Here is a 27,275-nt window from a genome sequence, read left to right on the forward strand (position 1 = left end):
TCGAGCTGACCTAAAAACCACTTTTAGCTGTCAGAGGGTAGATCACTCTTCATGACCATTCAATGCTTTAGCTCTCTACTTACACTGACAACAAGCATGTCAGTTAACACTGTAATGGTTTTAATGTGAACAACTGGAATTGGATTGAGACTGGCACTTTTCACTTTGGTTAAAAATGGGGCTGGACTCAAATGTGAACTGATGACTTACACAAAAGGCCTTGTATTTGATAATCATTTTAAAATTCGCTGCAGCATACAGTACGTTTTATATATTAACTATGGGGGAGATTTTCAGAGGCACAAAAAGGGAGTTGGCAGCCTTTTGTGTGTTTCTTTTGTATCTTTTGTGTGTTTGAAAATCTCCTTTATATATTGTGTTCATGCTACAAAGACACCTTAATCATAAAATATTTGTCCTGGTTTTAAACTTACCTGTGTGTATACAGTAGAAACTAGATGCGTAGAAATTTTTAACAATGGTTTGCCTCCATCTACCCATTTAATTTCAGGACCAGAATGCTGTTTGCGCACAAAGAGGAAAAATAATATATTATGTCAGCATACTAACCCAAAACAACAGGACAGTGGTTTGCATACCATATATGTGCACATTTCAGACTGTCCTCTAAACTGTAAACTTGTACATATAAAGTAAAATTGTGCAATGAATAAATCTCATTAATAATAAATAATTGAAAGGCAATGCCACTAAAAATCATTATGAAGTATGTATGTAGTTACTCAATTAGAAATGGTTCTTTTTAAAGACAAACTGTCCCATTGTATTGGCATCACATGAAAAACTTGCAGGTGGATGAACTTTATGGGTTAAATAGGCTAACAGTGGATTTTTCTTGTAAGATATGGGTTTTCTGACTCTCCTTTAAGTGTAGGGGAAATCTTCTGGACTACAGGAAATCCTCATTTGATTGGCTGTTCTTGAGAAGGACAGTCAATCAGAGCTGCTGCTTGCACTAAGATAAACTGGTGTCTTAGAATGTGTGGCAGTCAGTATTCCCCTTCCCTCTCATTTGGGAATGTCAGAGCAGTACTCAGCTCTCTAAAGTGAGATCCTGTTGGGGATCTGTTGTTTCCTGCTTGCCCTGTGCATAGGTGCTAGAACTAGGCATGCTAGGAATGCTGCCACATCCCCTGGCTTGAAGTGGTTTCCATCATATAAAGGATTTACAATTTGGTTCAATGGCTCTCAGCACCCCCACTATACAAACTGTTCTAGTATCCCTGACCCTGCATCTAGACGTTCTAGTCCTCCGGATGCTAAGACTTGGGAGGAGAGGGTGAAGAGCTAAGTGCTTCCCTAAAATTAAGGGGAGGGGGGGATAGGCATGGCTGGATTATGAAAAGCAAGGAGATGGGGGGGAAGTTAGAGAGTGAAAAGGTGGTGGTGCGGAGGACTGGACACAGAGAAGGTGGAGAAGCAACTCTCCCAATTAATTCCCTCTTCTAAGTTGAGTTCTGGCCTCCCCCCGCTTGCCTCATTCCCCCTTCAATTAATTTCCCTTTTACTTTCTGCATATCTCCCCCTGACCCTTCTACATTGGCATCTTTTTATGACTTTATGTAAAGTTATAATCTACAGATTTTGTTTTGACAATGCTGGCAGGTAGGATTTTAGCAGCTCCAAGATTCAGTTTGTGGAACAAGGGCTTTTCTTGGGTGAGAGGTTTATTGAAAGAGAAGTGCATGGATAAGGTGACATTCTAATAAAAGTTAAGAAAAGAACTTCAGATGAATTTGCAAAGCCTTCTTGTATATTTAAATTTAATTTAAAGTATGTCACGCTATAATTGGGAAGTTTTTCATTGGATGAGATGAAGTGGCCAGACCTTGGAATTAGTATGCAGGGACCATCAGTTAGGCACTCTCTTACCTGAATAAAATCTTGGCCAACAAATCATCAACTTAAGGACGCACATATATTCCCAGTTCATATGTGTGTGGAGCAACCGCAACTGAACATTTGCATCACTTGCTGAACACACACCAATATTAAAGAGTGTCTTGGTCCGTCTATTCTAGATTATAAAACTCCAAGAGAATATTTTGGGTGCAACTGAAATACTCTTGAAATGCTTACTACCTTCCCTAATATTATTCTGCTACACAAATGCATATTCCTAGCAAACACGCAGCCACTAAAGAGGCTCTATATAAAAAGCCTCAAACTATGGTCATAATAAAAATTATGATAGTTTATTTTTAAGTTACATATACTACAGAAAACTAAGCAAATGGCAACAATTTTACCACTGGATTTTGAAACAAATGGAGGACCTTTCAGTGTATCAAGAGAGAAAGAACAGATTTGGTATATAGGGAATATTCCTTATACCAGGAGCAGGAATCAGTACAGAATAACTGCTTGCACAAATGTTTTTTAAATTTTTGTTATTAGTCTATTTTTCTCTGCACAGACAACATCCAGTTTTTCACTATTACAAAAAAACCCCCATCACAATATTTAAAAGCTTCTCAGACACAACACACAAGGGATAATAGAAAAAAACACTCGATTACATAAAAATCTATTTGGGTGCAGATTGACTCAAGTCCTTCTGAAGCAAAATGACAGGATTTGCTCATATGATTTCTCTAATTTATTTATTTTAGGACTCCACAACAGTTACATCTCCTCTGCAATACATTCTATGTCACACAATCTATATCTTGGAAGAGTCATAAAACAAATGTTTTAACTGGAAAATAGCTACTTAAAATTCTTACAAAGCTTAGAACTGAGCATAAGCCCATTTTATTTCTTGTATTCTCTTTTGTGAAACACAAAGAAAAAAAATATACGTATACACCTATCTAGGTACTGTACCTTGCCAATCCCAAGTTCCTGATAGCTAAGATAGCCTGATGGAAGATTAGCTGACACAGGAATGTGCTGCTCATTTGTCACTACTCTCCCATCTTTTAATAGTGGAAGCCAAGAATAGCCAACTACAAGAAATAAAATGGAATTAATATTTTACATATATTACGTATTTTTTAATTAAAGGCCTATATGAGAGCTTCAGTGGACTCCTCTCTATGTATAACATATACATGGTTACATGATTTCTGGTTTACAAAGACCCAACTTGTTGAACAGACTATAAACAAAGCTAAAAATGTTAAAAAAAAAACCAATATATTGTTACCTTCAGGTAAAAAACTGTAACATTTTAATTTGCTTGACACTGAAATTCATAATTCTTAAAAAAAATTGAAATTAAAGATAAATATTTCACGTGGCAAATCTATTTTTCCACTATAATTTATATTTCAGAATTACCTGCATCAATGCAACAAGTATCCAGTATACCAGCTAAATATACTTTTTGAAATCTGCTAAACCATTCTTAAAAGTAAAAAGGGTCAACAAGCCAAACCTTGTGTTTCAATTACATCTTTCTTCTTGGTACTGCCTTTGCTTGAATTATCACAGCTGACATGGTAGAATGTGAAAAACAAATGATGTTTTCCATGTAGCTGTGTGGGCAATTCTATTTTAATCTGAAAGGCAGATAAACATCAGCTTCAGTGATTTTTGTGAAGAAAAAGTATTCAGACATGCAGAGGCACATCATACTAGTTCATGAACAACAAGCATGCAGTTGTCCACTCTGACCTGAGTACAACACTTGGTTTCAATTAGATTTGAAAAAAGATTTAAGAATGCAGTCATACAATGTGTAGGGTTTACATTAATTATGTAGAAGTAATAGTTTGAAAGATAATGACAGGGTCTGATTTTAATGTTTTTGCAAAGCCAGCATGAAAATAAATAAATCAAGGACCAAAAAAGTTTAGTTTAATTTTCATAATGTAAAAGTGAATGAAGCAATAAGCATAATTAATAATACTACAGACAACGCTGTATTTTCAATTACAATTAGAGCTTTAGTTCAATTTAAATTAAATAAAAAGTTATAAAGAAACTTCTGAAGTTGAGAAATTAAATACATAATACACTTTACCCCTCCCAGCAAGTGGGCACACTGTCTCCACATTAGTCTGTTTTGCAATCTGTGAAACTTGTAAAAATACATACTGAAAGCCAGTAAAAGTGAAGTCTCAATTAGAATTGCTTACCTCATCATAAAACTCTGGGTTTTGGTGGTGATGTAAAACATTGGCAAATGCATTTCTTGTAAACACTGGTCCACCTGGTCTACCATAGATACACTAAGAATCAGGAGAGGGGAAAAAACGGTCCTTTGTCATTCTCAGCTTATATTCCTCCTTGCTGTCAAGAGTATAAAGTATTTTATTTTTTCTTACATATCTCCTTTAAAAATAATGTTTTGCAATGCAATTTTTTATAGCTCATGACACATTTTAATCAAGTTTTAGCCTCTTTTTGCTATTGGGAAATACGATGGATACTGAGCTAAAACTCAAAGTGTTAAAAAAATTAATCTTGCATTAATATTCTTTGGACTGTGGGTTGTGGACAAGTGCACTGTATTAAAATAAGCTTGAACAACTATATTAAAATTGAATATTTTAAAAACAAATTGGAGAAATTTAAAACATGAAGAATGGAAAGCAAAGAAATGTTCATTTGCTCAAAGATTAGGCTCAGCTAAAAAGAGACCACTTTACCAGTAACTGCTGTTCTTCAAGAGTATCTCTGTGCATTCACACTTATGGGATTTGGTGTCCCTTGTTGATGGGCAGATGGAAGGCCAGAGCACCACATTTAAATCCCAATAATGAGGTGGTTCTCTCACTGGGGTAAAAGCTTTACTGAGTTCTTTTAGGAATCTGGCTACTGTAGAAGAAAGTATTGTTTTTTCCCTGTTCTGACTGGTAATGTGCTGAGATAGCAGCCAGGTGCACTTTTTAGAGAGACTAATGAGAGTTCCTGAACTTGAGATGTATACTGCTCTTGTGTAGTATAGCTAGCATTTTGTGTTTTCTCTCAAGAGACTGAATGTCCCCAGTTCCTGAGTATGGAGGTGGCTAATTAATTACTGAACCAGCCAATTTTGCAGCGGTGTCATATGTAGGCAGGCATATATATAGTGTGTCACATGTCATAATTGCCATGACACCCATTAGCTTAAGGAATAACTTTGTAGGTTGATTCAGGTAGGCTCTTTAGGCTGGTGCTTTCTAGATGCCGAGGAATCTCTCCTCTCCTTTGCTTGGACTAAATCCACCACTGTCCAGTAAACACGATTCCTTGAAAAGGAGATAGAGTAGACTTTTCCCAGTTTAACTGCAGACCTTTGGTGCTGAACGGACTGCATGTTTTGATTCTGGCATTTCCTGTTGTGATTTGTCTCTTATTAGAGAGGGAGAATGGCTGGCCCAGTAGTAAGTATCCTAGCCTGAGACTTGGAGATCTGGATTCAATTATCATTTTCACCACAGACTTCTTGTGTGACCTTGGGCAAGTCACTTAGTCTGCCTCAGTTCCATATCTTTAAAATGGGGATAATACTCTTTCCCTACCTCAGGGGGACATTATGAGGATAAATAATTATAAGATTGTGAGGTGCCTAAATAGTACAGTAATGGAGGCCACAATGTACCTAGTCATATAGATAAAGACGTGTCCCCTGGCATCTTAAGTGGGCAGCTACCACAGCCAGGCACATTGTGAAGACCTTTAGAGCTATGTACAAGCTGAAAAAGGAGTATCGTGTATTGAAATGTTCGTTTCCAATGCTGAAACTCAGGTATCTGAAGTGCTTTTTTCTGATGGTCATGTGTAAATAAGCATCCATCAAGTGAGACTCAGATACCCAGTCTCCTTGAGAGGAGGGAATGGTTGGATCCCAGGGAAAGCATTTTAGACTGAGAGTCTTGATGTATCCGTTCAGGTTTCTGAGATTCAGACACAGTCTGAGACCATTTACTGTCTTAGGCTTTGTCTACACTATATAGTTTTGTTATCAAAAGGCAGCTTTTGCCGACAAAACAGCGGAATTGTACACACTACCATGCTCCTCCTGCCAAAAAAACTCTCCTGTTTTGCCAACAAAATAAAATGACCTCAACTAGAGGCACAGAGCTTTTTGCAGAAAAGTTAGATTGACAAAGTGTCAGTGTAAACACTGTTCCTCGAAACTGGCCTCCAGGAGGTATCCTACACAACGCCCACCATGACCAGATCTGTTTTGAACTCTGCTGCCCTGCATCCAGCTACACAGCATGCACCCCTCCCCTTTCAAAGCTCCAGAAAGTGTTGAAATTCCTCAGCATGCAGAGCTCACACAGCTACTGCCCAGCTGAGCATGCAGCTCTGGGCAGCAAGCACACTCCTGCCTGGACTACAGGGGAGGGAGTGGGAAAACTCAGAGTGAATCATGGAATCAGAACATTAACACAGGATCCTGCTCTCCCAGGCACTAGGACTGCAGTGGCAGACAGAGCGTGCTGCTGCTGGGGAGCGGGGGGTGGGAGACTCATGCTGTGCTGTACAGAGCCAGGGAGCGAGATGGAGGTTGATGTCAATGTGTCCCCCTCCCCTGCCAGTGTACTGGTCTTTGCTGAGCTGGGATGGGGTGGACGGGGACAACAGCTGCCTGTGCACCAGCTTCTGCCTTGGGATTGGTTGCTTCCAGCTACTGTCTGAACTTAGAGACAGCATGCAGACACACTCACTCTTCCCCAACACACACACTTACCCAACAATCACTCTCACACACACACACACACACGCTGCCGTCTCCCCACATTTCTGTGGGCTTCTCATGTTAGTGCTCAGCAATGTCAGTTTGGTCATCTTACCAAGCGCTAACTTTAAAACGTGATTTAAAATATGTTACTTTTTAGACACACGGAGCAATCATTTCAAGGGTCACAGCACAGTGCAAACAATGACAGGCTACAGCACGCTACAGCAACACACATTACTGTGGCTCAGTGTTAGTATGTTCCTTCAAGGCATCCCTCAGCCAAATAGCCCCAGAGCTCCTCTTATAGACTTGTGTTCACAACACACAGCACAATACTGAACAGCAGTGCAGGATCCATGCTTTCTAACAGAGATGACTGGGTTGCAGGTTACCAGTGCAGTTGAAAAGCAGCTGGCAATCCTTAGGATGCCCATGGAACGATGGGATTTAGAAAGCTTCATCATGTGATGCTGTACCTGCCCCATGAGGCATTGTAGACACTTCTCAAAGCACCCTGCAGCCCGTTGCACAGTGGGATTGATACTCAGCGCACTGCTCTGTGTGTCAATGCAAGAGCTGCTATTGTGGATGTTCTCCACCAACACAAAGAGTATAGTGTGGACATGCAACAGCGGTTTAATTACAGAGGTGGCTATATGCCAGCGTAACTTGCATTGACAAAACTCTGTAGTGTACACAAGGACTCTGGAACCAGGAAATACCTAGAATAGAAGCCCTTCCCCTGATGTTCACAGAAGGACTTCCTCTATGGCTCCTTTTGAGAAGAGGGAGTCTACTTCATCCCACAGGACTTCCTTTTGAGAAGTGTCCCTGAAGAGGTTCAGGGAAGGTCAGCTGGTAGAAAACTGGATGGTGTATCTGTCGTGAATGTTCTCTAAAACCCAGTAATTGCAAGTAGTCATGCACAAGGCATTGTTAAAATAGGACAGACAGAACTCAAAAGGAGGGGATGGAAGGAAGAGGACTCGAAGACTAAGGTGTACATCTTCACTACCTGCCGGATCGGCGGACAGTGATCCATCTATCGGGGATCGATTTATCGCGTCTCGTCTAGACGCGATAAATCGATCCCCGAATCAATGCCTGTACTCCACCTCGGCAGGAGGAGTAAGCGGAGTCGACGAGGAAGCTGCCACGGTCGACTCGCCGCCGTGAGGATGGCCAGGTAAATCGAACTAAGATACTTCAGCTTCGCGAATAGCATAGCTGAAGTTGCGTATCTTAGTTTGAATCCCCCCCTCCCCCAGTGTAGCCCAGGCCTAACTCTGCTCTCACCTGCACCATTAAATCTGCTTTTTGGTGACAGAGAAGGTGGACTGTAAAGAGACATTTGCCTTTTTTGTTTCTGTTTCCTTTAAAAGGGGGGTCAAGTTTGAGGCTCGGGGGGGAAGCTCTGGGATGTGGCCACTCCCTGACTTTGATATCTGAAGGAGGGATATGCTGGTGGTTTCCTAAGAGGAACAAGGGTTGAATGAGGCCAAGGGACCGAGCTCTAGCCCTGGCAACTTTCATCCTTTTGAATAATTAATCTACTTTTTTACGAAAAAGGCCTTGCCCTTCAAACAGAAGGTCCTTGATCTTACTCTGTGCCTCCAAAGTGATCCCCAATGAATGTATCCAGGAATACCTATGTAGGGAAGTTCCTGCCCCATGGCTCTGAAACAGGCATTGAGTTGTCATAGGCTGTCCTAACAGTGCATCAACACAATGCGACCCTCTGTGACCAGATCTCACTGCTTGCTTTTACTTCTCTTGTAGAGCTTCCAACATGCGGTTAATGGCAACCTGGAGGGCATAATGGTACTTGGCCACCACACTTGGAAACTTTCATGCAAAGAGAACCTGACTACTAGGTCTTACATCCAAAGGCATCCCAGCCTGCTACCCTCTCTTTTGGTAGAAATGGAATGGGAGGTTCAAAACTAAAACAACTAGGGAGTTTGGGGTTGGGTGACTTTTCAAGAAATGGAAACATCAGATGCAACAGGATACATCTTGTGTATTTTCCTGTAGACTGCCAGAGAAGACTGGAGGTGTAAGCCCTGGGTAAGAGACATTAACTTGCATTCAGACTTGGAGGATATAAAAAAGGGGATGAGGAGACTCTGCCACTGTTGTCTCTGTATGTAGCTGGACACTATTTCCCTTCCTCCTGAGACACTCCTGGAACTGTTTGTAGTCCATCAGGTGGAGCTATAGCAGAGGAGTCCATACGATCAGAAGGAGAGTTGTAGCATTGTTTGTGTCCCCAATAAGGGATATTCCACCATCTAGGGGACTTCATCAAGTGGGTCCAAATCAACCTGCACATCAGCCACTGGTGAGGGGCATGTCAGGTGGAGGCAGGAGAGAGTGTTGGTGCGGGATCAGCTTTCTCAGTTCTGAGATTGGTGCAGAAGGCTGTGACAATGTTGTGAACACGAATGGCAGGACTGATGGGGCATCTCCCACAGCACGAGGTTCAGATAGCTTGGGTATTTCAGATTCAGTAAGGACCTGACTACACTCTTGAATATAATCTCATATTATTAACTGGAGAGGACCTTGTATAAAGTTCCCTCCAAAGACCTGGTATCTGTGGGAACGCTGCAGGGGCCAAACCCCTTGGAGTCTCCCAGGTGCTGAGATCAGCATGCCTCTCAAATCCACCCCAAATGGCACTAAGGGTGTCCCTGTACCAATCCTCTAGTGAGGTGACCCTATGGGGAGGATTGGGTGATGGTACCAGACAAGATGAGGAGAAATATGCAGTTAGGTAGTTATTATTTAGACTGCAGCCTACTGCTGAAGCATGTAGATGGGGAAAAGGTCCTAGGGATTTCCAGTGAAGTGAACCCTTTTGAGATCCACAGTGACTACACCTGCACTGGCAGCTCTGGTACCAAGAGCTATTGATGCTGCTGCTCCAGCACAGTCACCATAGAAAGGACCTGTCCTGGGGAGCTGATCAGGAGGAAAGAATGTGCTTCTTTTTCTCTTCCCTCACATCTCTTCAGTGCCAGAATGATGCTTCTTTTCCTTACTTTTCAAGTAGGATTCTCTGGAGGTGGTATTTGTGTTGGGCCCTGAAGAGAGGGTCTGTGTTGGAGACATTTTAAGAACCACATTTTAAGGCCTAAATTTTAAAAAGGAACTAGTGGTTTTGGGTGCCTAAATTTCTTGATGCTCAACTTTTAGTCACCTTGATTTTCAGATGACAGGTGCACTACACTTTCTGAAAATCAGGTCTCCTAAGGGCATCTTAAGTTGGGGCCTCAAAAACAGACACCCAAATTCTTTAGTCAGTTTTGAAAATTTAGGTCTAAAGAATTTCTGGAATTGTACATAGCTGCTTTCCCATTTTATTTAACAACAGAAACAATGTTTTATTACTACAGTTTATTGTACATCAAAATATGTACTGCTAAATTATTTAAAATATAGAGTGAAATCCCCATCGAGAAAGCCTATTGTTAGTGAGAAGCAGTTAAGGCAGGATTATAATTTTTTCCCCTTTATGGAACCGTAGCAATCATCATTCACTTTTAGCCCTGCCTAACACCTCAAAACCAGTATTAGGCTCTCTCAGGCAACTTTCTCCCCATTCCACTGTGGCAGTCAGTCAGTCAGGAAGCCAAATGCACTTGAGTCAGTCAGTGTTCTAAAGCTTTCCCTCTTGTGTAGAAGCAAATCACCCCACACCACAACAGGCCCTTCTTCTGTGGAAGCTTCATTCGGGTGAGGATAGAAATAGAATCATAGAATCATAGAATATCAGGGTTGGAAGGGACCCCAGAAGGTCATCTAGTCCAACCCCCTGCTCAAAGCAGGACCAAGTCCCAGTTAAATCATCCCAGCCAGGGCTTTGTCAAGCCTGACCTTAAAAACCTGTAAGGAAGGAGATTCTACCACCTCCCTAGGTAACGCATTCCAGTGTTTCACCACCCTCTTAGTGAAAAAGTTTTTCCTAATATCCAATCTAAACCTCCCCCATTGCAACTTGAGACCATTACTCCTCGTTCTGTCATCTGCTACCATTGAGACCAGTCTAGAGCCATCCTCTTTGGAACCCCCTTTCAGGTAGTTGAAAGCAGCTATCAAATCCCCCCTCATTCTTCTCTTCTGCAGACTAAACAATCCCAGCTCCCTCAGCCTCTCCTCATAAGTCATGTGCTCTAGACCCCTAATCATATAATCTAGACCCCTAATCAAATAAAAAGACCAGTGGGAATATTTTCACCAAGACTGGCCAATAGCAGGGGTTAGTGGCTCTGCTCATTATCTTTCAGAGATGAGCAAGTCATCTCCAGGATAATCCAACTGCCACAGAGAAGGAAGAACAAAGATCCCAACTCTAATCCTTGTGTAGGCCAATAATGTGTTACCTCTAAACCAGTAAACCTTAATGTTTTTCTTCAATTAGATATCAAAATCTCAGACAAACCTTTAAAGGCAGAGAATCTTCTTCATCCGAATCTTTGAACTCAATGCACACGGCAATATTTCTAGCCTAAAACAATATATAAAAAAAAAATTTATTCAGAACCATCATCATAGAAACAGAATATATATTTGGTCATTAATATCTGAATAGAGCTGCAGCGCACAACAAGAGTTCAGTATTTTCCTTACACTCACCTTTGCAAATGACTTTTGACTGTCATATTTCAAGTGCTTTGGATAAACATAAAGATGATTGTTGTAGATGGTGAAAGGCTGAGAATGTTTTGGAATACAGGGAACAAATTCTTCTACTTCAAACGTTACTACTGTCTTGGTACTGTTTTCAAACTGTTTCATGGGAATGTATGATGAGTTAACATAATCTGAAAATATATTAAAAACAATAAAAAAATTTGAAGTAAAAAAGCTTATTCAACTATTTAATAATGCTTATCAATACTTACTAGAAAAATCTGGAGAGACATTATCAATTGTTATGTCTAGATTTCCTAGAATAACTGGCAGCTTGGCCAACTTTTCAGGTCTGTAAAGAGAAACAACAAAAAAGTCAGGTCAGTTGCCAAAATCTATCAGAAATACAGAAGGAAAAAGAGGCAGTAGAGAGAAAAAAAACAAAAAAGAAAATGCAATGTTAAAAAGAGCTTGAAGAATCTGACTTAACCAAACCAAACAAAAATAAAAATGCTGACACATCATGGAAATATTCAACATTCAGTTTAGGCCAACTCCAATTAACACATAACAGACATACCTATAGAAAAATAGTTGCTTTTTTAAAAGTATCAGTATGGTTTGCTTCTTTTTCTTGCCTGGAATAATACTTCTGTTCCCCACATCACAATTAAGCAGAATCTCAATGCTTTCTAGGTTCTGAATTTTGTGAAATAAGTGAACAAACAAAAAAATATGTGGAGCAGAATTTACTCGAGAGCTCTTATTTGAGGAGTGTAATTTGGTTTTATTTATATTAAATACAAAAAAAAATGTCATTAACGCAGAATTAAGGTTGCCTGGTTGTGGCTCATGCCCCTCTAGAATGTGGTGACTACATTTAAACCACTGGAAAAGCAGAAATACAAAGTTAAGGTCCATGCTACTTCCCCCAATGCAACTTCAACTCTGCCTTCTTTGAGCAATGCCCCAACATTCCAACACGTATACATACCTACACTCTACCCTTTGAGATGCTACAGAACACTTTGACAACAGAGTATACGAGCACTGCACGACAGAGCTGAATACCTTGTTACGTCTGACCTAAACACAAGTTTTGCCTTATCAGACAGAAGGTGTTCTGCTATTGTGCATCCATAATTGTTGTTCTTCAAGATGTGCTGCTTGTGTCGATTCCATTCTAGGTGCGCGCGCGCCCACATGCACAGTCGTCTGAGACTTTTGCCTTAGTGGTATCCTTAGGGTCTGCTGTGGTGCCACCTTGAGTCCCGCACTCATGCGTCAGGATATTAGGCGCTGCCGACCCTACGCCCTCTCTGTTCCTTCTTGCTGGCAACTCCAACAGAGGGGCAGGAGGGAGGGTAATGAAATGGACAGGAGCAACACATCTCAAAGAACAGTTATGAAAGGTAAGTAACTGTTTTTTCTCTTCGAGTGCTTGCTCATATCGATTCCATTCTAGGTGGCTCACAAGCAGTATCCTCGAAGATGGGATCGGAGTTTACGGTCTTGCGGCTTGCAACACTGCTCTACTAAAACCAGCATCGTCCCAGGCCTGCTTGATAAGCACGTAATGGGATGTGAACATGTGGATGGACAACCCGGTGGCTGCGTTACAGATGTCCTGGATAGGCACTTGGGATAGGAAAGCTGTGTAAGAGGTTGAACGGGTGGTCATGATCACTGGAGGTGGCACCCTTGCCTGACTGTAGCAGCAGTGAATGCTGGCAGTGATCCAATAAGAAATTATTTGAGCTGACACTAGACGACCTTTCATCCTGTTGGTCACCGTGACAAACAATTGCATCGACTTGCGGATGGCTTGGTTCTTTCAATGTAGAAGGCTAGCGCCCTCCTGATGTCTAGGGAATGCAACCTATGCTCCTCCTCTGAATTATGTGGCTTTAAAAAAAAAAAACAGGTAATGTCCTGGCCTGTATGAAACTGTGAGACCACCCTGGGCAGGAAAGCCGGGTGTGGCTGCAGCTGGACCTTGTCTTTGTAAAAGACCGTGTAGGGTGGTTCCAAGGTAAGCACCCTAATCTCAGACCCCGGCGGGCATATGTTATTGCAACCAAAAACGCAACCTTCCAGGAAAGGAGAAGGAGAACAGGAAGCCAGAGGCTTGAAGCGGGAGGGCCCGTGAGCCGTGACAGCACAAGATTCAGGTCCCATGGAGGGACGGGGTCCCTGACATTGGTGTGGATTGCACCCTCAGCAAGTTTGCAGATGACACTAAACTGGGAGTGGTAGATACGCTGGAGGGTAGGGATAGGATACAGAGGGACCTAGACAAATTAGAGGATTGGACCAAAAGAAATCTGATGAGGTTCAACAAGGACAAGTGCAGAGTCCTGCACTTAGGATGGAAGAATCCCATGCACTGCTACAGATTAGGGACCAAATGTCTAGGCAGCAGTTCTGCAGAAAAGGACCTAGGGGTTACAGTGGATGAGAAGCTGGATATGAGTCAACAGTGTGCCCTTGTTGCCAAGAAGGCTAACGGCATTTTGGGCTGTATAAGTAGGAGCATTGCCAGCAGATCGAGGGACATGATCATTCCCCTCTATTTGGCATTGGTGAGGTCTCATCTGGAGTACTGTGTCCAGTTTTGGGCCCCACACTATAAGAAAAATTGGAAAGAGTCCAGCGGAGGGCAACACAAATGATTAGGGGGCTGGAGCACATGACTTATGAGGAGAGGCAGAGGGAACTGGGATTGTTTAGTCTGCGGAAGAGAAGAATGAGGGGGGATTTGATAGCTGCTTTCAACTACCTGAAAGGGGGTTCCAAAGAGGATGAATCTAGACTGTTCTCAGTGGTAGCAGATGGCAGAACAAGGAGTAATGGTCTCAAGTTGCAGTGGGGGAGGGTTAGGTTGGATATTAGGAAAAACTTTTTCACTAAGAGGGTGGTGAAACACTGGAATGCGTTACCTAGGGAGGTGGTGGAATCTCTTTCCTTAGAAGTTTTTAAGGTCAGGCTTGACAAAGCCCTGTCTGGGATGATTTAGTTGGGGATTGGTCCTGCTTTGAGCAGGGGGTTGGACTAGATGGCCTCCTGAGGTCCCTTCCAACCCTGATAGTCTATGATTCTATGACATACGGGTAAAGACACTCAAGGTCTTTGAGGAACCTGGCAGTCATGTCCTGGGCGAAAACCGACCTACCCTTGAGCAGCAGATGGAAGGCCGAGATGGCAGACATCTGGACTTTGATAGTTGAAAGGGCCAGGCCTTGGAGCTTGAGATGCAAAAGGTAGTCCAGGATTAACTGCAGCAAGGCCCACTCGGGCTGAATGCCTTTATCCGAGGTCCAACAAGCGAACTGCTTCCATGTGGCCAGGAAGGTCACTCTGATGGAGGGCTTTCTGCTGCCCAACAGGACCTGCTGGACACCCACCAAGCACTCCTGCACCTCTGCATTTAACCACACAGCAACCAAGCCATCCGGGGGAGAGCGGGTGGTACATCAGAGCCTCCGACCACGGGAACAGGAAAGCGTCCGACAGGGAGCCTCTGTTGAACCCCCGAAAGGAGCAGAAAACATGGCATTTCCTTTTCTATCTGGATGTGAACAGATCCACACGGGCAGTACCGCATCTCTGGAAGATGATGCTGACCACCTCTGGGTGGCGAGACCACTCGTGACGAGACGAGACTGTCCTGGAGAGGCGATCTGCCAAGGTGTTCCTGGCCCCAGGGGAGGTATGTGGCTACGAGATGGATGTTGTGTTGTACACAGAAGTCCCATAGCCTGAGGGCTTCTTAGCAAATGCCAGGCGACCTGGCTCCACCTGGCAGGATGTAGCCCGAAGATATTATGTCGCGCACTCAACGGTCCGACGTCAGCCGTGACCAGGCTGACTGGAAGGAGTGCAAGTGATTGAGAAAAGAGCAGGTGGGGTGGATCCTGGGAAGTGACTGGGGCGCCATCCTCAGGCACATCAGCAAAATGCCTGTTTCCGGCTTCCTTGGCCTCTGGAAGAACCAAGCTGGGCAGAGGAATGGGAATATGAAGGGTGTTGCCGCTTAAACCCTTTGTCTCCGTCCTTCTTCCTGTAGCAGCTGGATCGGAGGACACCCCAGGACCTCAATGGAGGCGGAGGATGGAATGGCTTTCTAGCCTGCTGAGGGGTGTGTAGGCCCAAGGACCGGAGGGTGGCATGGTAGTCTTTAAGGCCATGGAACCGTACATCAGTCAGCTCTGAGAAGAGCCCTGCTCCCTCAAATGGGAGGTCTTGAAGGGTAGTCTGCATCTTCTGGGACAGCCCAGAGGACTGTAATCAGGAGCTGCACCTCATGACCACCACAGAGGCGACTACCCTGGCCACAGAGTCCATAGTGTCCCAGGCGATCTGGAGGGCACCTCTCGCCACTGCTTTGCCCTCATCCAATAAAGTGTCAAACTCCTGGGCTCGGTCCAGTGGGAGGCCCTCCTTGAACTTGCTGATGGAGTCCCACAGGTTGAAGTTGTACCTGCCTAGCAGGGCCTGATGGTTAGAAACCTGAATTTTCTGCAGGCTGGCTGTCGAACAAATTTTCCTGCCAAATAAGTACAGCCTCTTGGCGTATTTATTTTTTGGTGTGCCACTCACCTGTCTCTTCCTGTCCCTTTCGTAGATGACAGACATAACCAGGGACCCCATTGGCAGACGGGTATGCAGGTATTCAAATCCCTTTGCTGGAACATAGTACTTCTTTTCTGCCTTCTTGAGGTAGGCAGAATGGAAGAGGGGTCTGCCACAAAGACTCAGCAATTTTTAGGACCCCTGGGTGGACGGGCAATGCGACCAGGGCTGGGGTGGAGGAGGGTACAACGTTAAAGAGGTCATCGGACTCCTCCGCTTGCTCCTTGACCTCCAAGTCCATGTCAGCAGCCACCCTTTTTAGCAGGGCCTGGTGCTCCTCGAAGTCATTGAGGCTCCTGCTTGTTTGCGAGGTGCCCACCACTGGGGACGATGAAGACTACTGCACCACAGGGGGAAGGTCGGCTTCCCCTTGCTTGTCTGGGGATAGCTCCTTGGGTGTTGGGGCCCTCTGCGCTGCTCCCGCATTGGATTCAGCACTGTGCTCCGACTCTGATGCTCGGGGCAGTTTGTCGGATGTGGCCTGGGAGGAATGGTGGGAGTATAACAGGTACACCCCACAGGTTCCAATACTGTCACTGAGAGGACCACTACCCCTGCTTCCAAGCCACAGCCGCGCCAGTCTCACGGGCCAGTGGTGATTCACCTTTTATAGGTGAGGGGCTGAACCCATCAGCAGCTTGGATGCATATCCCCTTGAATGATGGTTGAAGCATGAAGGGACATATGAATCTTTAGCACATCTGGCAAGTAAATATCTTGCAACACCAACTACAACATTGCCATGAGAACGCCTGTTCTCACTTTCAGGTTACATTGTAAACAAGAAGCAGGCAGCATTATCTCCTGCAAGTGTAAACAAAGTTGTTTGTCTGAGTGATTGGCTGAACAAGAAGTAGGACTGCGTGGACTTCTACATAATTCTACATTTGTAAATTCAATTTTCATGGTAAAGAGACTGCACTACAGTACTTGTATTAGGTGAACTGAAAAACACTATTTTTGTTTTTTTACAGTGCAAATACTTGTAATCAAAAAATAAATATAAGCTGAGCACTGTACACTTTGTATTCTGTGTTGTAACTGAAATCAACATATTTGAAAATGTAGAAAACATCCAAAAATATTTAAATAAATGGTATTCTATTATTATTTAACCGCATGATTAATCGCGATTAATTTTCTTAATCGCTTGACAACTCTAATTTAAATGTATCATAAGAAAGGAATAGTTGCTTAAATTTATGTTAATAATGAAATATATTAAACTTTTGTAATATTAAGAAATTATATACTCACTTCCTGAAATCTGCTAGCAATTTAAGCATGTCTTCATTTGAGAGTTTATTACTGTCTTGTCTGTAGAGAGCAGAAAATCTTGCATTTTTGTCCAGGGTTCCTGATGTATCTTTAAACAATGTCCTGAAAGTCAAATTCTCTCTTTAAATTTTGGTAGCAAGAGGATAAAGTAAAGCAACTATTTACACTGTGTCACATTCTACGTGAAGGATTTAATATTCTTAAAATTGTACCCAGGTGAGTTTTACTATATTCACAGCTAATATTTTAATAAGCAGAACAAGCACAATTTACTTTTTAGAAAAGCAAGAAAAAAAATCTTGGAGTGAAAAAAGTTGGTAAAATTAAATTATTTGTATGGTTAGGAGTTACAATCATCTACAATACCCATCCCACCATAAAACAGAAACCTAAGTCTCGTTTGCCAAAAATCTATGACTGGGATAAAATGACAAGGGCCATTCTAAAATAAGCAAGAAAAAACGGATCCCACAAATAGGAAGTTGAATTTTGACAAATGAGACTTACACTGCTATTTTGTAGGAAACCGTGTTAAACAATCAGCTAGAAAAATGTAGTGGAATGACGAGAATTGCATCCCTTACCTAGCTGCCCAGGCAAATGGCATTCTATATTGTCCCAGTCTCTGACATGCCTGCTTAGCATTCTTCAACACTTTCTGTGCAACCTGCAAATGATAATATATATATATGAAGTTTAAAGTTCCTAAAATGCAATGTACTCCATAAGATGAGGAGTTGAAGGTTCATAATAAATAAATAAAAGTCTATGCTCAGACCAAGTAGAAAACAATTCTTAAAAGATTTTAACTTTTATCAGTATTAGTAAATTCATGAGAAGTGGTAACAAAAAAAAATTAAAACACAAATTCTTTAATAGATCCTCAAGATACTGTATTAGCAGGACCTGCCATTCTCTGTGATTCCACAGGTGAAAAGGATCACCTAATCTACTGCCTCTTTGAAGGCACGTTTCATTCTGTAAGAAAACAGTACCGCTTCAGGCCTACTTGATCTTTGCCTTCACTCTCCATCCCTTGTACTGACTGCATCTCTCTAGTACCTTTAATAGTACCTTCTAATGGATACGCTACAGAGATGAAGTCAAAGATCTAGATGAGGAAGGCAGAGTACAAGTGGGCCTGTAGTTCACTTCAGACTGGAGAAGAGGTCTTAGGACTATGCCTCTCTCCTTCCACCTCTTACTTACAGAGAACAAATGTTTCTTCTGCTCTCTCACTGTCAAAATACTCAGCAGTATGTTTTGTCTGATTCTGTAGCAAGGCAACTTATTTTGTGATTTCAATACCTTTTTTCTTTTAGAGCTATATTGTTGACATCTCTGCAGCATCTGCCATACAGAGAAAGGAGTTTTTTTGTTATTGTTTGTTAATTTGTAAGCCTCCAAATGTTTATAATCATCACTAGACTGCAAGAAAATGACAAGTGAAACAGAATGAAATAGGATTTTATGCAAAGCAGAAATGGGTCTTAAGATCCCACCAAATTCTATAAGGCCTTGAGCCTAACATACTAAATGTGGACATATTGACTAGATGGATATGCATTGGTTTCATGCGGTGTATGTCCCTACGCATAAAAAGCTGACAGAATGTTAGATTTGCAAAGTCAAGCTCTCAAAAGTTAGATGATGACAGCAGAATTAACACTGCCTGTACAATTTAATTTGGCCTTCCCCCCCCCTAAAGAGAAGTCTCACCCATGATTACATACGAAGGCTGTATCAGAACCAGGAACAGAACCTAACTCTACTGCATCCCAGTCCAGTTTCTTTTAGAAACCCTCGCTGCTATATTTATTTTCCATTCTATGTGTTGAAAAATGTTATAATTTATATTATAGTAGTCCCTAGGAATCTCAGGCATGGACCAGAACCACACTGTGCTAAACATTATAAAAACAAAGACAGACCCTGCCCCAGAGTGTGTATAAGACAAGATGCAACAGATGGAAAGAGACAGATCAATGGGGAAGTACAAGGAAACAATAAGAAAATATTGGGCAGCATGACAAGCAGTGTTCTCACCACACCAGCAGACAAGTTTTTTGAAAGCCTCAAGGCAAAGGAGAATTTTAAGGAGGGTTTGGAAGGAGGGAAGGACTCCAGAGGCAGGAAGCTGCCAAGCCTGTCCCCACAGCAGAGGAAGGCTCCAGCAGCGGAAAGCTGCTGGAGCCTTTCCCTGCTGCCTCCCCACCACCACCTGTGCCTTTTCCTCACAGTAGGGAAGGGCGCCAGCAGTGGAGAGCTGCCAGAGCCTTTCTCCTCTGAATCCCCCTTGCAGTGACTTTCCCCACTGCTGGAGTCTTTCCATGTGGCAGGGGGAGGTGCCAGAGCCTTCCGCTTCTGCCAAAGTCCTTACCTGCAGAAGGGAAGGGTTCCAGCAACAGGGGGAGCTTCAGGAAAAATCTCAAACTGGTGGGCATTCTAACATCTCAGGCTCCATCTAGAATAGCTCTGCCAATAAACTAGGCTATCTTAGAACCTACTAAGGTCCTGGGGCACAGTGGTTCTCAACTGGGGGTACACAAAAGTCTTCCACAGGGTTTATCAACTTAGATATTTGCCTAGGTGGTTTTTTGTTTGTTTGTTTTTCTACACAAAAGGCTACATATAAAGCACTAGCGAAGTCACTACAAACAAACGTGCAGCTAAGGAGTCAGATGGGTCATCTTCATGGAAGCTGAAAAGTTACTGAGGAGGGATGTGGGTAATTCTGATGAGTGGAGAGAAAGTGAGCCAGGAGCTGAAATCAGAAAGGAAGGCTGATGGGAAGGAGTTGAATGGATGGTAGATGACAGCAAAGAGGAGATGAGAGTCAGATGCAGGGCTGTTCAAAAGAGGAGAAACAGCAGGAAGGGGAGATGGAGGGTGGGAAGCAGCAGGAACAGGAGAGGAAAAGCCCAACATTCCCACAGCAGTCTGGATCCAAGGCAGGGAGTGAGAGAGCAGAAGAGGCCTTCATAAGGGAGGCTTGCTAGAGAGGCAGCATCAGACAACAAGAACCAGGTCTCTGTGACAGCCAGGAGTTGGAGGAAGAAATATATGAAGATGTCTGGGATGATTAGATTGTTTTTAGAGATGGAGTGGGCGAATGAATGAGGCAGGGATCCTGTAAAATAAATAGCATGAGACCACATAATTCAAGCTTATATTATTATGAACACACACAAGGAGCAAGGTAAAATTAAAGTTGCACAGTTAACTTTAATTATGGAATTTCCTAATTCCTGAGTGTTTGACTTGGAACCATAGCTTTCTTTTAACTGAATTTTGAGAGTGCAATTTTTCTAGATTGTTTGTTTGTTTAATGAAGACAACAAATCCTACCACATGGCCCTCACATGGATCATCAGCAAGGCTGGAACCCAGTACCTTTAGATGTGTAGCACTACCACTTGAACTAAAGTAGTAGCTGGTAGAAGTAGTAGGCTGCTATCTTCTGTGAATCAGCAACTAGAGAGGGTTACAACATACACTCTGCCAGTGGATTATAAAGCTATTTGCTAGACAGCAAAGGAATGTTGACTGAGGCATTCTGAGTTCTAGTGGTTACACACAGATCAGTCAAGCAAATAGATTGGCAACATTCATTGTGACAGGCAGTGTGCCTTGGATGAGCCTTCCATACCTCATATTAGAGACAGCTCTTTTCCCAGCTCTGCCACTGTGACCTTATGGAACTTCTCAGTTACCCCATCCGTAAAGTACGGGCAATTACAATTGTATCTTAGGAGACTGGCAACCATGAGGCCTTCATCAATAATAATTCTATGCACTTTATAACCCTTAACACTAGTTGGGAAGAACTGAGACAAGAACTAATGATTTTGCTCCAGCCCAACACACCTTCTCCTAGACCAAAGAGTCTCCAGGTTCTGTTTTCCCTGTCAGGAGCATTAACTCTGTGGGGCGTGGAAGCATGGTCAATGAAGCTGATGTGTAGGAAAGTCCGTGGGAGATAGAATAATTGATTTTGTTTCACTCTGCTGAAAAAATTTAACCTGAGGCAGAGAGCAAGAATAGAAAAATTTCAGCCCAAACAGTTAAACTTGGATAGTGTTACATAAGCAATTGAAAACGGGGTTATAATATAAAAACACATAGTAGGCAACCCCATCAAGTGTTGCTACCAATTCCATCTATAATAAAGGATAACATGATTCTTGCTCTAGTGCTGGGTACCAAATCAAGAGAAAGAATACTGCAGGCCAAATTAAGTCTACTTTATGGCAGAGGGTCTTGTAAATAAAGGCCACCAAAAATAAGTCTGATTTTTTTTTAAGTCTTTCTTTAACTGTTAGTCAGAATATGCTTTAGAAATTATTTTGAAGATTGATTTATTTTTTTTATTTTGGGGAAGATGTATGGTCTGTGTTATACTGAAGGTCAGACTAGATAACTGCAATGGTCCCTTTTCTGGACTTGGAATCTGTGAATCAATGGCTTCCTAGATTGTAAAGCTGCCTGTTACTTATGACAAAGATTAAATGCTGCTTACAAAACACAGATAATTTAGTTTAATATATGCTAAGACGGACTGAAACATATAATGCTCATTAAGGTGAATGCAAGAACCTTTATAATAACTGGTAACAGGGTTCATTATTTGTCTGTTGAATACTACACTCTGCAGCTTCCATCTTATATTTTGCACTGTGGAAAATAGGAAAAATAGTTCAACGGTAGCTGACTGGAGCTGTAACAGATTATGTTTGTGTCTTACAGCCTTCAGGCCTGCGACAAAGTACCAGACATTTATTTTTTCGGTATTTCAGTTGAAACTCTTGTTTTATTATTCAATTTCTGACAAGCAATAGCAACTGAAAAGACAAATAGCAAAAATAGCTTCTTAAATGGTGCATTTCAGAAGACAAACGTGTGAATGCATACTATTGTCTGCAAGATGGAATCTAATTGGACAAAACATGTTTAACATTTAAATATATAGAGGATTTAAGCCAGTATAGTGATTCTAAAATGGAATAACCAAAAAATGTAAATAAGTCACACTGCAGCAAAGAATTTGACTAGGTACATAAAAAGTTAAACATAAGGGAACAGATTTGTTCATGTGTATGTAAAAACACATTTAGGCTTGTGAAACCCTGGAGTTTTGCCTATACTTCCGAAAGTCTGTCCCATCCTATATATTCCAAATGCTCAAAAAAAATCAAACTTTTATTTTTGAAGTTGTAGGACTATTATTGTGTAAAATCACTTTAAAGACCATGGAAAAAAGACTACAAAAAGCACTGTATACAACCAAATTTTTACAGTATACAAGCTAATCTCCACATTTTAAAAGCAATATGAAAAATTTTATCTATGACACTTTAATTAAAGCCATCCGACAGCTAAATAAGAAATTGTGCCTTACAAAATTCATCTAAAGGTTTGGGCATCCAAAAAGTGGAAACCAACTTTGAGTTTTTTAGTTATAACACCACAAATACAGAGTAATTTTGTCTAAGCATTTTATCAACATCATTTTTAAGAGATACAGTACCTTAGAAGAATCTGAACTTTTCATATATGGCTCAGCACAATGTGTAACACTTCCCTGTAGTACTTTTTCTATTCTTGCCACAAGAAATATATCAGGATGTGGACATGTAACGGAGAATATTACCTAAAAAAAAATATATATATACACACACGTATTATATATTTACAGTTTCCTTTTTTTAAATCTACATCCAGTGGAAAAGCTATTTGAAATCTGTCAGATAACCCATTACTCTTGTTCTGAATCAGCACTTTATATTGTTTCTCCTTACCTGTTTAGGATATTGCAAGATAGACTCATGGATAATATCTTGAGCCCTGTGTAAGTAATCACCACTGGCATTCATCAGTTGCTGTGTCACATTAGATATCATGTGCCTCACCGAGACATGGTTCAAATCGACATGGAAATCTGCTGAAATCTTCCGATTGTTTTTAATATCAAACAATGACAATGTGACAAAAAAAGGTTCTACCTAGACATTAAAAAGTGTGAAAAAGGTTATCACCAGCACCCTCAAAAGATTATCTGCAAATACAGATGTGTATTGATATGCAAATGCAAAGGAAATAGGTCTACTGTACTGCTGTACATTAGTTACAAAGAAGAGCCAGCATTCTTTGACTATTATATCCATTATGTAAAATACAGTGAAGAAATAAAACACTTTCATTAACAGCATGAAAGAAGCAGCTACAAAAGTTTTACAAAGAATTCATGCTTTCCTTCATTTTAATGGATTAATGAGCAGCAGAAAAAAAAAAAGTTACTTCTTCCTCACGGTATCTGAGATTTATTGGTCTGAAGTGCATTGCCAACTAATGCCAATATTAAGAGGTTTAACTACTATATATCTGATACATAAAGGCAAAGTATTTACATAAAGAATTTACATTTGTTGTTGGTCCTTCTTCATTTTCAGCAACACAGCTTTGCAGATTGAAAGATAAGTCATTACACTTCACTAGAATCTTTTTCCCAAATTTCTCTTCAAATGGCTTCACTTCTGGTTCAATACCCGAAAAGTCAAGTTTCTTTAAAAGGAAACAAAAATGAAAACTGTTTCTCGTTTTACAAGGTACAACATAAACACATTTACTATTTTATTTTAAAATGTCAAACCTGTGCATCTGGATCCAAGACAAAAAGTTTAACTCTGCTTTCACTTTTGAATTTCATTTCTGCATCTCTGGTACTCTGCGAAAAGTAAGAAAGTCACAGTTTTATATTTATTATTTAAACATGATGATCAAATGAAAGTAATTAAACTTTGTTAATATTCTACAATTTTTGTTGTAACCCATTTAGTTTTAATCCATGTGGTGTTTTCCCCATTAAACTGAGCTTTAAAGTTTACTGTAGAATGTTTAAAGCAGATATGTTAAAGTGTGAACTTCTGGCCACTTATGATCCTCCAGCCCTCCTAATACAGCACAGTACATATGTCACAAAGAAAGACACTTTGTATAATTTGATGCCTTGTACAAGTTTTGACAAATATTATTGGTGCTATGTAGCTCTCATATAGTACTTTTCATTCTTAAATCACTTTAGCAAAGGTGCTTTACACAAACAAAAAATTATCTTTGTATATAGGTTAAAGTTCAGAACTATACTGAGGCCACTACATCACTCAGGAAGCCACAGGTTAGCTATGTTAGGAATCACAATCATAGCAAATTCGTAAACCTCCAACTGCCAAAGAAGTGGTTTTCCTGTGGGTGGCAGGAAAAACAAGAACACCTATAGAAGACTGTGTATAGCTGAGTACTGACATCACTCCTTCCAATGTCTCAACACTTGTATGGGATTTACAGGTTCCTACTCATCAGTCCCAAAACTAGAACAAGTCAGAATAAAATAGCGTGGGACAAACTGTGATACATTTAGTTTACCTTCCTTGTAAGACAGTTCATTTAAATAGATATTCTACCATTTTTTAAAGTCAGTTGGCAAACAGGCACCTCAGGTAGCGGGCAAGTGGCTGCAAATAGCAACCAAATTACCTTTGCAGTATAGCTAGTACTTTACAATTGTAGCCATCCAAAAAGGGACATGTAATCTTAACCCAGGTCGAAATTTTTTTTTAGTACAGACTACATTTTAAGAGAGATTGTTTTGGGCACCACATCTCAACCTCCTATTCATGACTACACAGACTACCTCCACTCCCACCTGCAATCCCATTATATCCCTCTGACAACTATAACTGTTGCTTAAATTAATTTTGCATACAATTTTATATGGTGGTAGCCTCCATGAGACTGGGGCCCCATTACTAAGCACTATACAAATACAGAAAAATTACACTCCCTACCCCAAAGAGCTTATAATCTTAAAAAGAGAGAGATGTCATCACTAAGGCTACGATTTTGTCATGGAAGTCACAGAATCTGTGACTTCCAGAGACCTCTGACATTTTCGCTTCAGCCCCAGGGTGGCGGGGCAAGAGCTGTCAGCTGGTGGGGTCCCCCTACAACTCCCAACTGCCTCAGGTGGCGGGAACCTTCTCCCCATCAGCCCCAAGCTGACGCCCCACCGCCAAGGAGACCGCATAGCTCACAGCTGCTACTGTGGGAGGCGGACCCCTCTCCCCTCCCCTCGCAGACCCAGCCATTACTGTGGAAGGCAGACCCCCCACACACACACAGCCCACAGCCTCAGATGTTGAGGGGAACCCACTGCTCCCAACCGCCACCGTGGGTGGCACAGGGACCTTGCAGCTCCCAGCCGCCACAGCTCCAAGCTGCTGCCAGCTGCAGGGAGGACTCCTCGCTCTCAGCCACTGTGGGTGGGGGGGACCCTGGAGCCCACAGCAGAGGGGACCTGGACTCTTCTCCCTCCCCATTTTCTCACAGTTATGTTTTAATAAAAGTCAGGGGCAGGTCACGGTCTCCCATGCATTTTCGGTTATTGCTTGTGACCTGTCCATGACTTTTACTAAAAAATAACGATGACAAAATCTTAACCTTAATCATAACCTAGTGACACAGGATGTGGAAAAAGCTAATGTACTCAATGCTTTTTTTGCCTCTGTCTTCACGAACAAGGTCAGCTCCCAGACTACGGCCCTGGGCAGCACAGTATGGGGAGGAGGTGACCAGCCCTCTGTGGAGAAAGAAGTGGTTCGGGACTATTTAGAAAAGCTGGACTTGCACAAGTCCATGGGCCCGGATGCGCTGTATCCGAGAGTGCTAAAGGAGTTGGTGGATGTGATTGCAGAGCCATTGGCCATTATCTTTGAAAACTCATGGCTATCGGGGGAGATCCTGGACGACTGGAAACAGGCTAATGTAGTGCCCATCTTTAAAAAAGGGAAGGAGGAGGATGTGGGGAATTACAGGCCAGTCAGCCTCACCTCAATCTCTGGAAAAATCATGGAGCAGGTCCTCAAGGAATCAATTCTGAAGCACTTAGAGGAGCGGAAAGTGTTCAGAAACAGTCAGCCTGGATTCACCAAGGGCAAGTCATGCCTGACTAATCTAATTGCCTTCTACGACGAGATAACTGGCTCTGTGGATGAGGGGAAAGCAATGGACGTGTTATTCCTTGACTTTATCAAAGGTTTTGACACGGTCTCCCCCAGTATTCTTGCCAGCAAGTTACAGTAGTATGGGCTGAATGAATGGACTATAAGGTGGACAGAAAGCTGGCTAGATCGTCAGGCTCAATGGGTAGTGATCAATGGCTCCATGTTTGTTGGCAGCCAGTATCAAGTGGAGTGCCCCAAGGGTCAGTCCTGGGGCCGCTTTTGTTCAATATCTTCATTAATGATCTGGAGGATGGCATGGACTGCACCCTCAGCAAGTTTGCAGATGACACTAAACTGGGAGTGGTGGTAGATACGCTGGAGGGTAGGGATAGGATACTGAGGGACCTAGACAAATTAGAGGATTGGGCCAAAAGAAATCTGATGAGGTTCAACAAGAACAAGTGCAGAGTCCTGAACTTAGGATGGAAGAATCCCATGCACCGCTACAGACTAGGGACCGAATGGCTAGGCAGCAATTCTGCTGAAAAGGACCTAAGGGTTACAGTGGACGAGAAGCTGGATATGAGTCAACAGTGTGCCCTTGTTGCCAAGAAGGCTAACGGCATTTTGGGCTGTATAAGTAGGGGCATTGCCAGCAGATCGAGGGACGTGATCGTTCCCCTCTATTTGGCATTGCTGAGGCCTCATCTGGAGTAGTGTGTCCAGTTTTGGGCCCCACACTATAAGAAGGATGTGGAAAAAATTGGAAAACGTCCAGCGGAGGGCAACACAAATGATGAGGGGGCTGGAGCGAATGATTTGATAGCTGCTTTCAACTACCTGAAAGGGGGTTCCAAAGAGGATGGATCTAGACTGTTCTCAGTGGTACCAGATGACAGAACAAGGAGTAATGGTCTCAAGTTGCAATGGGGGGGGGGGGGGTTTAGGTGGGATATTAGGAAAAACTTTTTCACTAGGAGGGTGATGAAGCACTGGAATGCGTTACCTAGGGAAGTGGTGGAATCTCTTTCCTTTGAGGTTTTTAAGGTCAGGCTTGACAAAGCCCTGTCTGGGATGATTTAGTTGGGGAT

At 42.2% G+C, this 27,275-nt stretch overlaps 1 protein-coding gene across 22 annotated transcripts in view; it reads right to left on the reverse strand.

Annotated features, from left to right (window-relative positions):
• The window catches only part of DOCK9 (dedicator of cytokinesis 9), a 322,440-nt gene that overhangs the window by 139,662 nt on the left and 155,503 nt on the right, over nucleotides 1-27,275 (reverse strand). For all 22 annotated transcript variants that reach the window (XM_037896327.2, XM_037896254.2, XM_037896349.2 and 19 more), the window contains exons 10-22: nucleotides 23,835-23,909; nucleotides 23,606-23,746; nucleotides 22,984-23,187; nucleotides 22,713-22,835; nucleotides 17,770-17,852; nucleotides 17,165-17,287; nucleotides 11,548-11,627; nucleotides 11,279-11,466; nucleotides 11,085-11,150; nucleotides 4,104-4,196; nucleotides 3,401-3,524; nucleotides 2,848-2,969; nucleotides 435-521 (exon numbers count right to left, since the gene is read on the reverse strand). In XM_037896327.2, coding sequence (XP_037752255.1) covers nucleotides 435-521; nucleotides 2,848-2,969; nucleotides 3,401-3,524; nucleotides 4,104-4,196; nucleotides 11,085-11,150; nucleotides 11,279-11,466; nucleotides 11,548-11,627; nucleotides 17,165-17,287; nucleotides 17,770-17,852; nucleotides 22,713-22,835; nucleotides 22,984-23,187; nucleotides 23,606-23,746; nucleotides 23,835-23,909 — 1,509 coding nt within the window. The remainder of the gene's footprint in view (nucleotides 1-434; nucleotides 522-2,847; nucleotides 2,970-3,400; nucleotides 3,525-4,103; nucleotides 4,197-11,084; nucleotides 11,151-11,278; nucleotides 11,467-11,547; nucleotides 11,628-17,164; nucleotides 17,288-17,769; nucleotides 17,853-22,712; nucleotides 22,836-22,983; nucleotides 23,188-23,605; nucleotides 23,747-23,834; nucleotides 23,910-27,275) is intronic.

The sequence above is a fragment of the Chelonia mydas genome, chromosome 1 (assembly GCF_015237465.2).
Source record: "Chelonia mydas isolate rCheMyd1 chromosome 1, rCheMyd1.pri.v2, whole genome shotgun sequence".
NCBI classification, from domain to species: Eukaryota; Metazoa; Chordata; order Testudines; family Cheloniidae; genus Chelonia; species Chelonia mydas.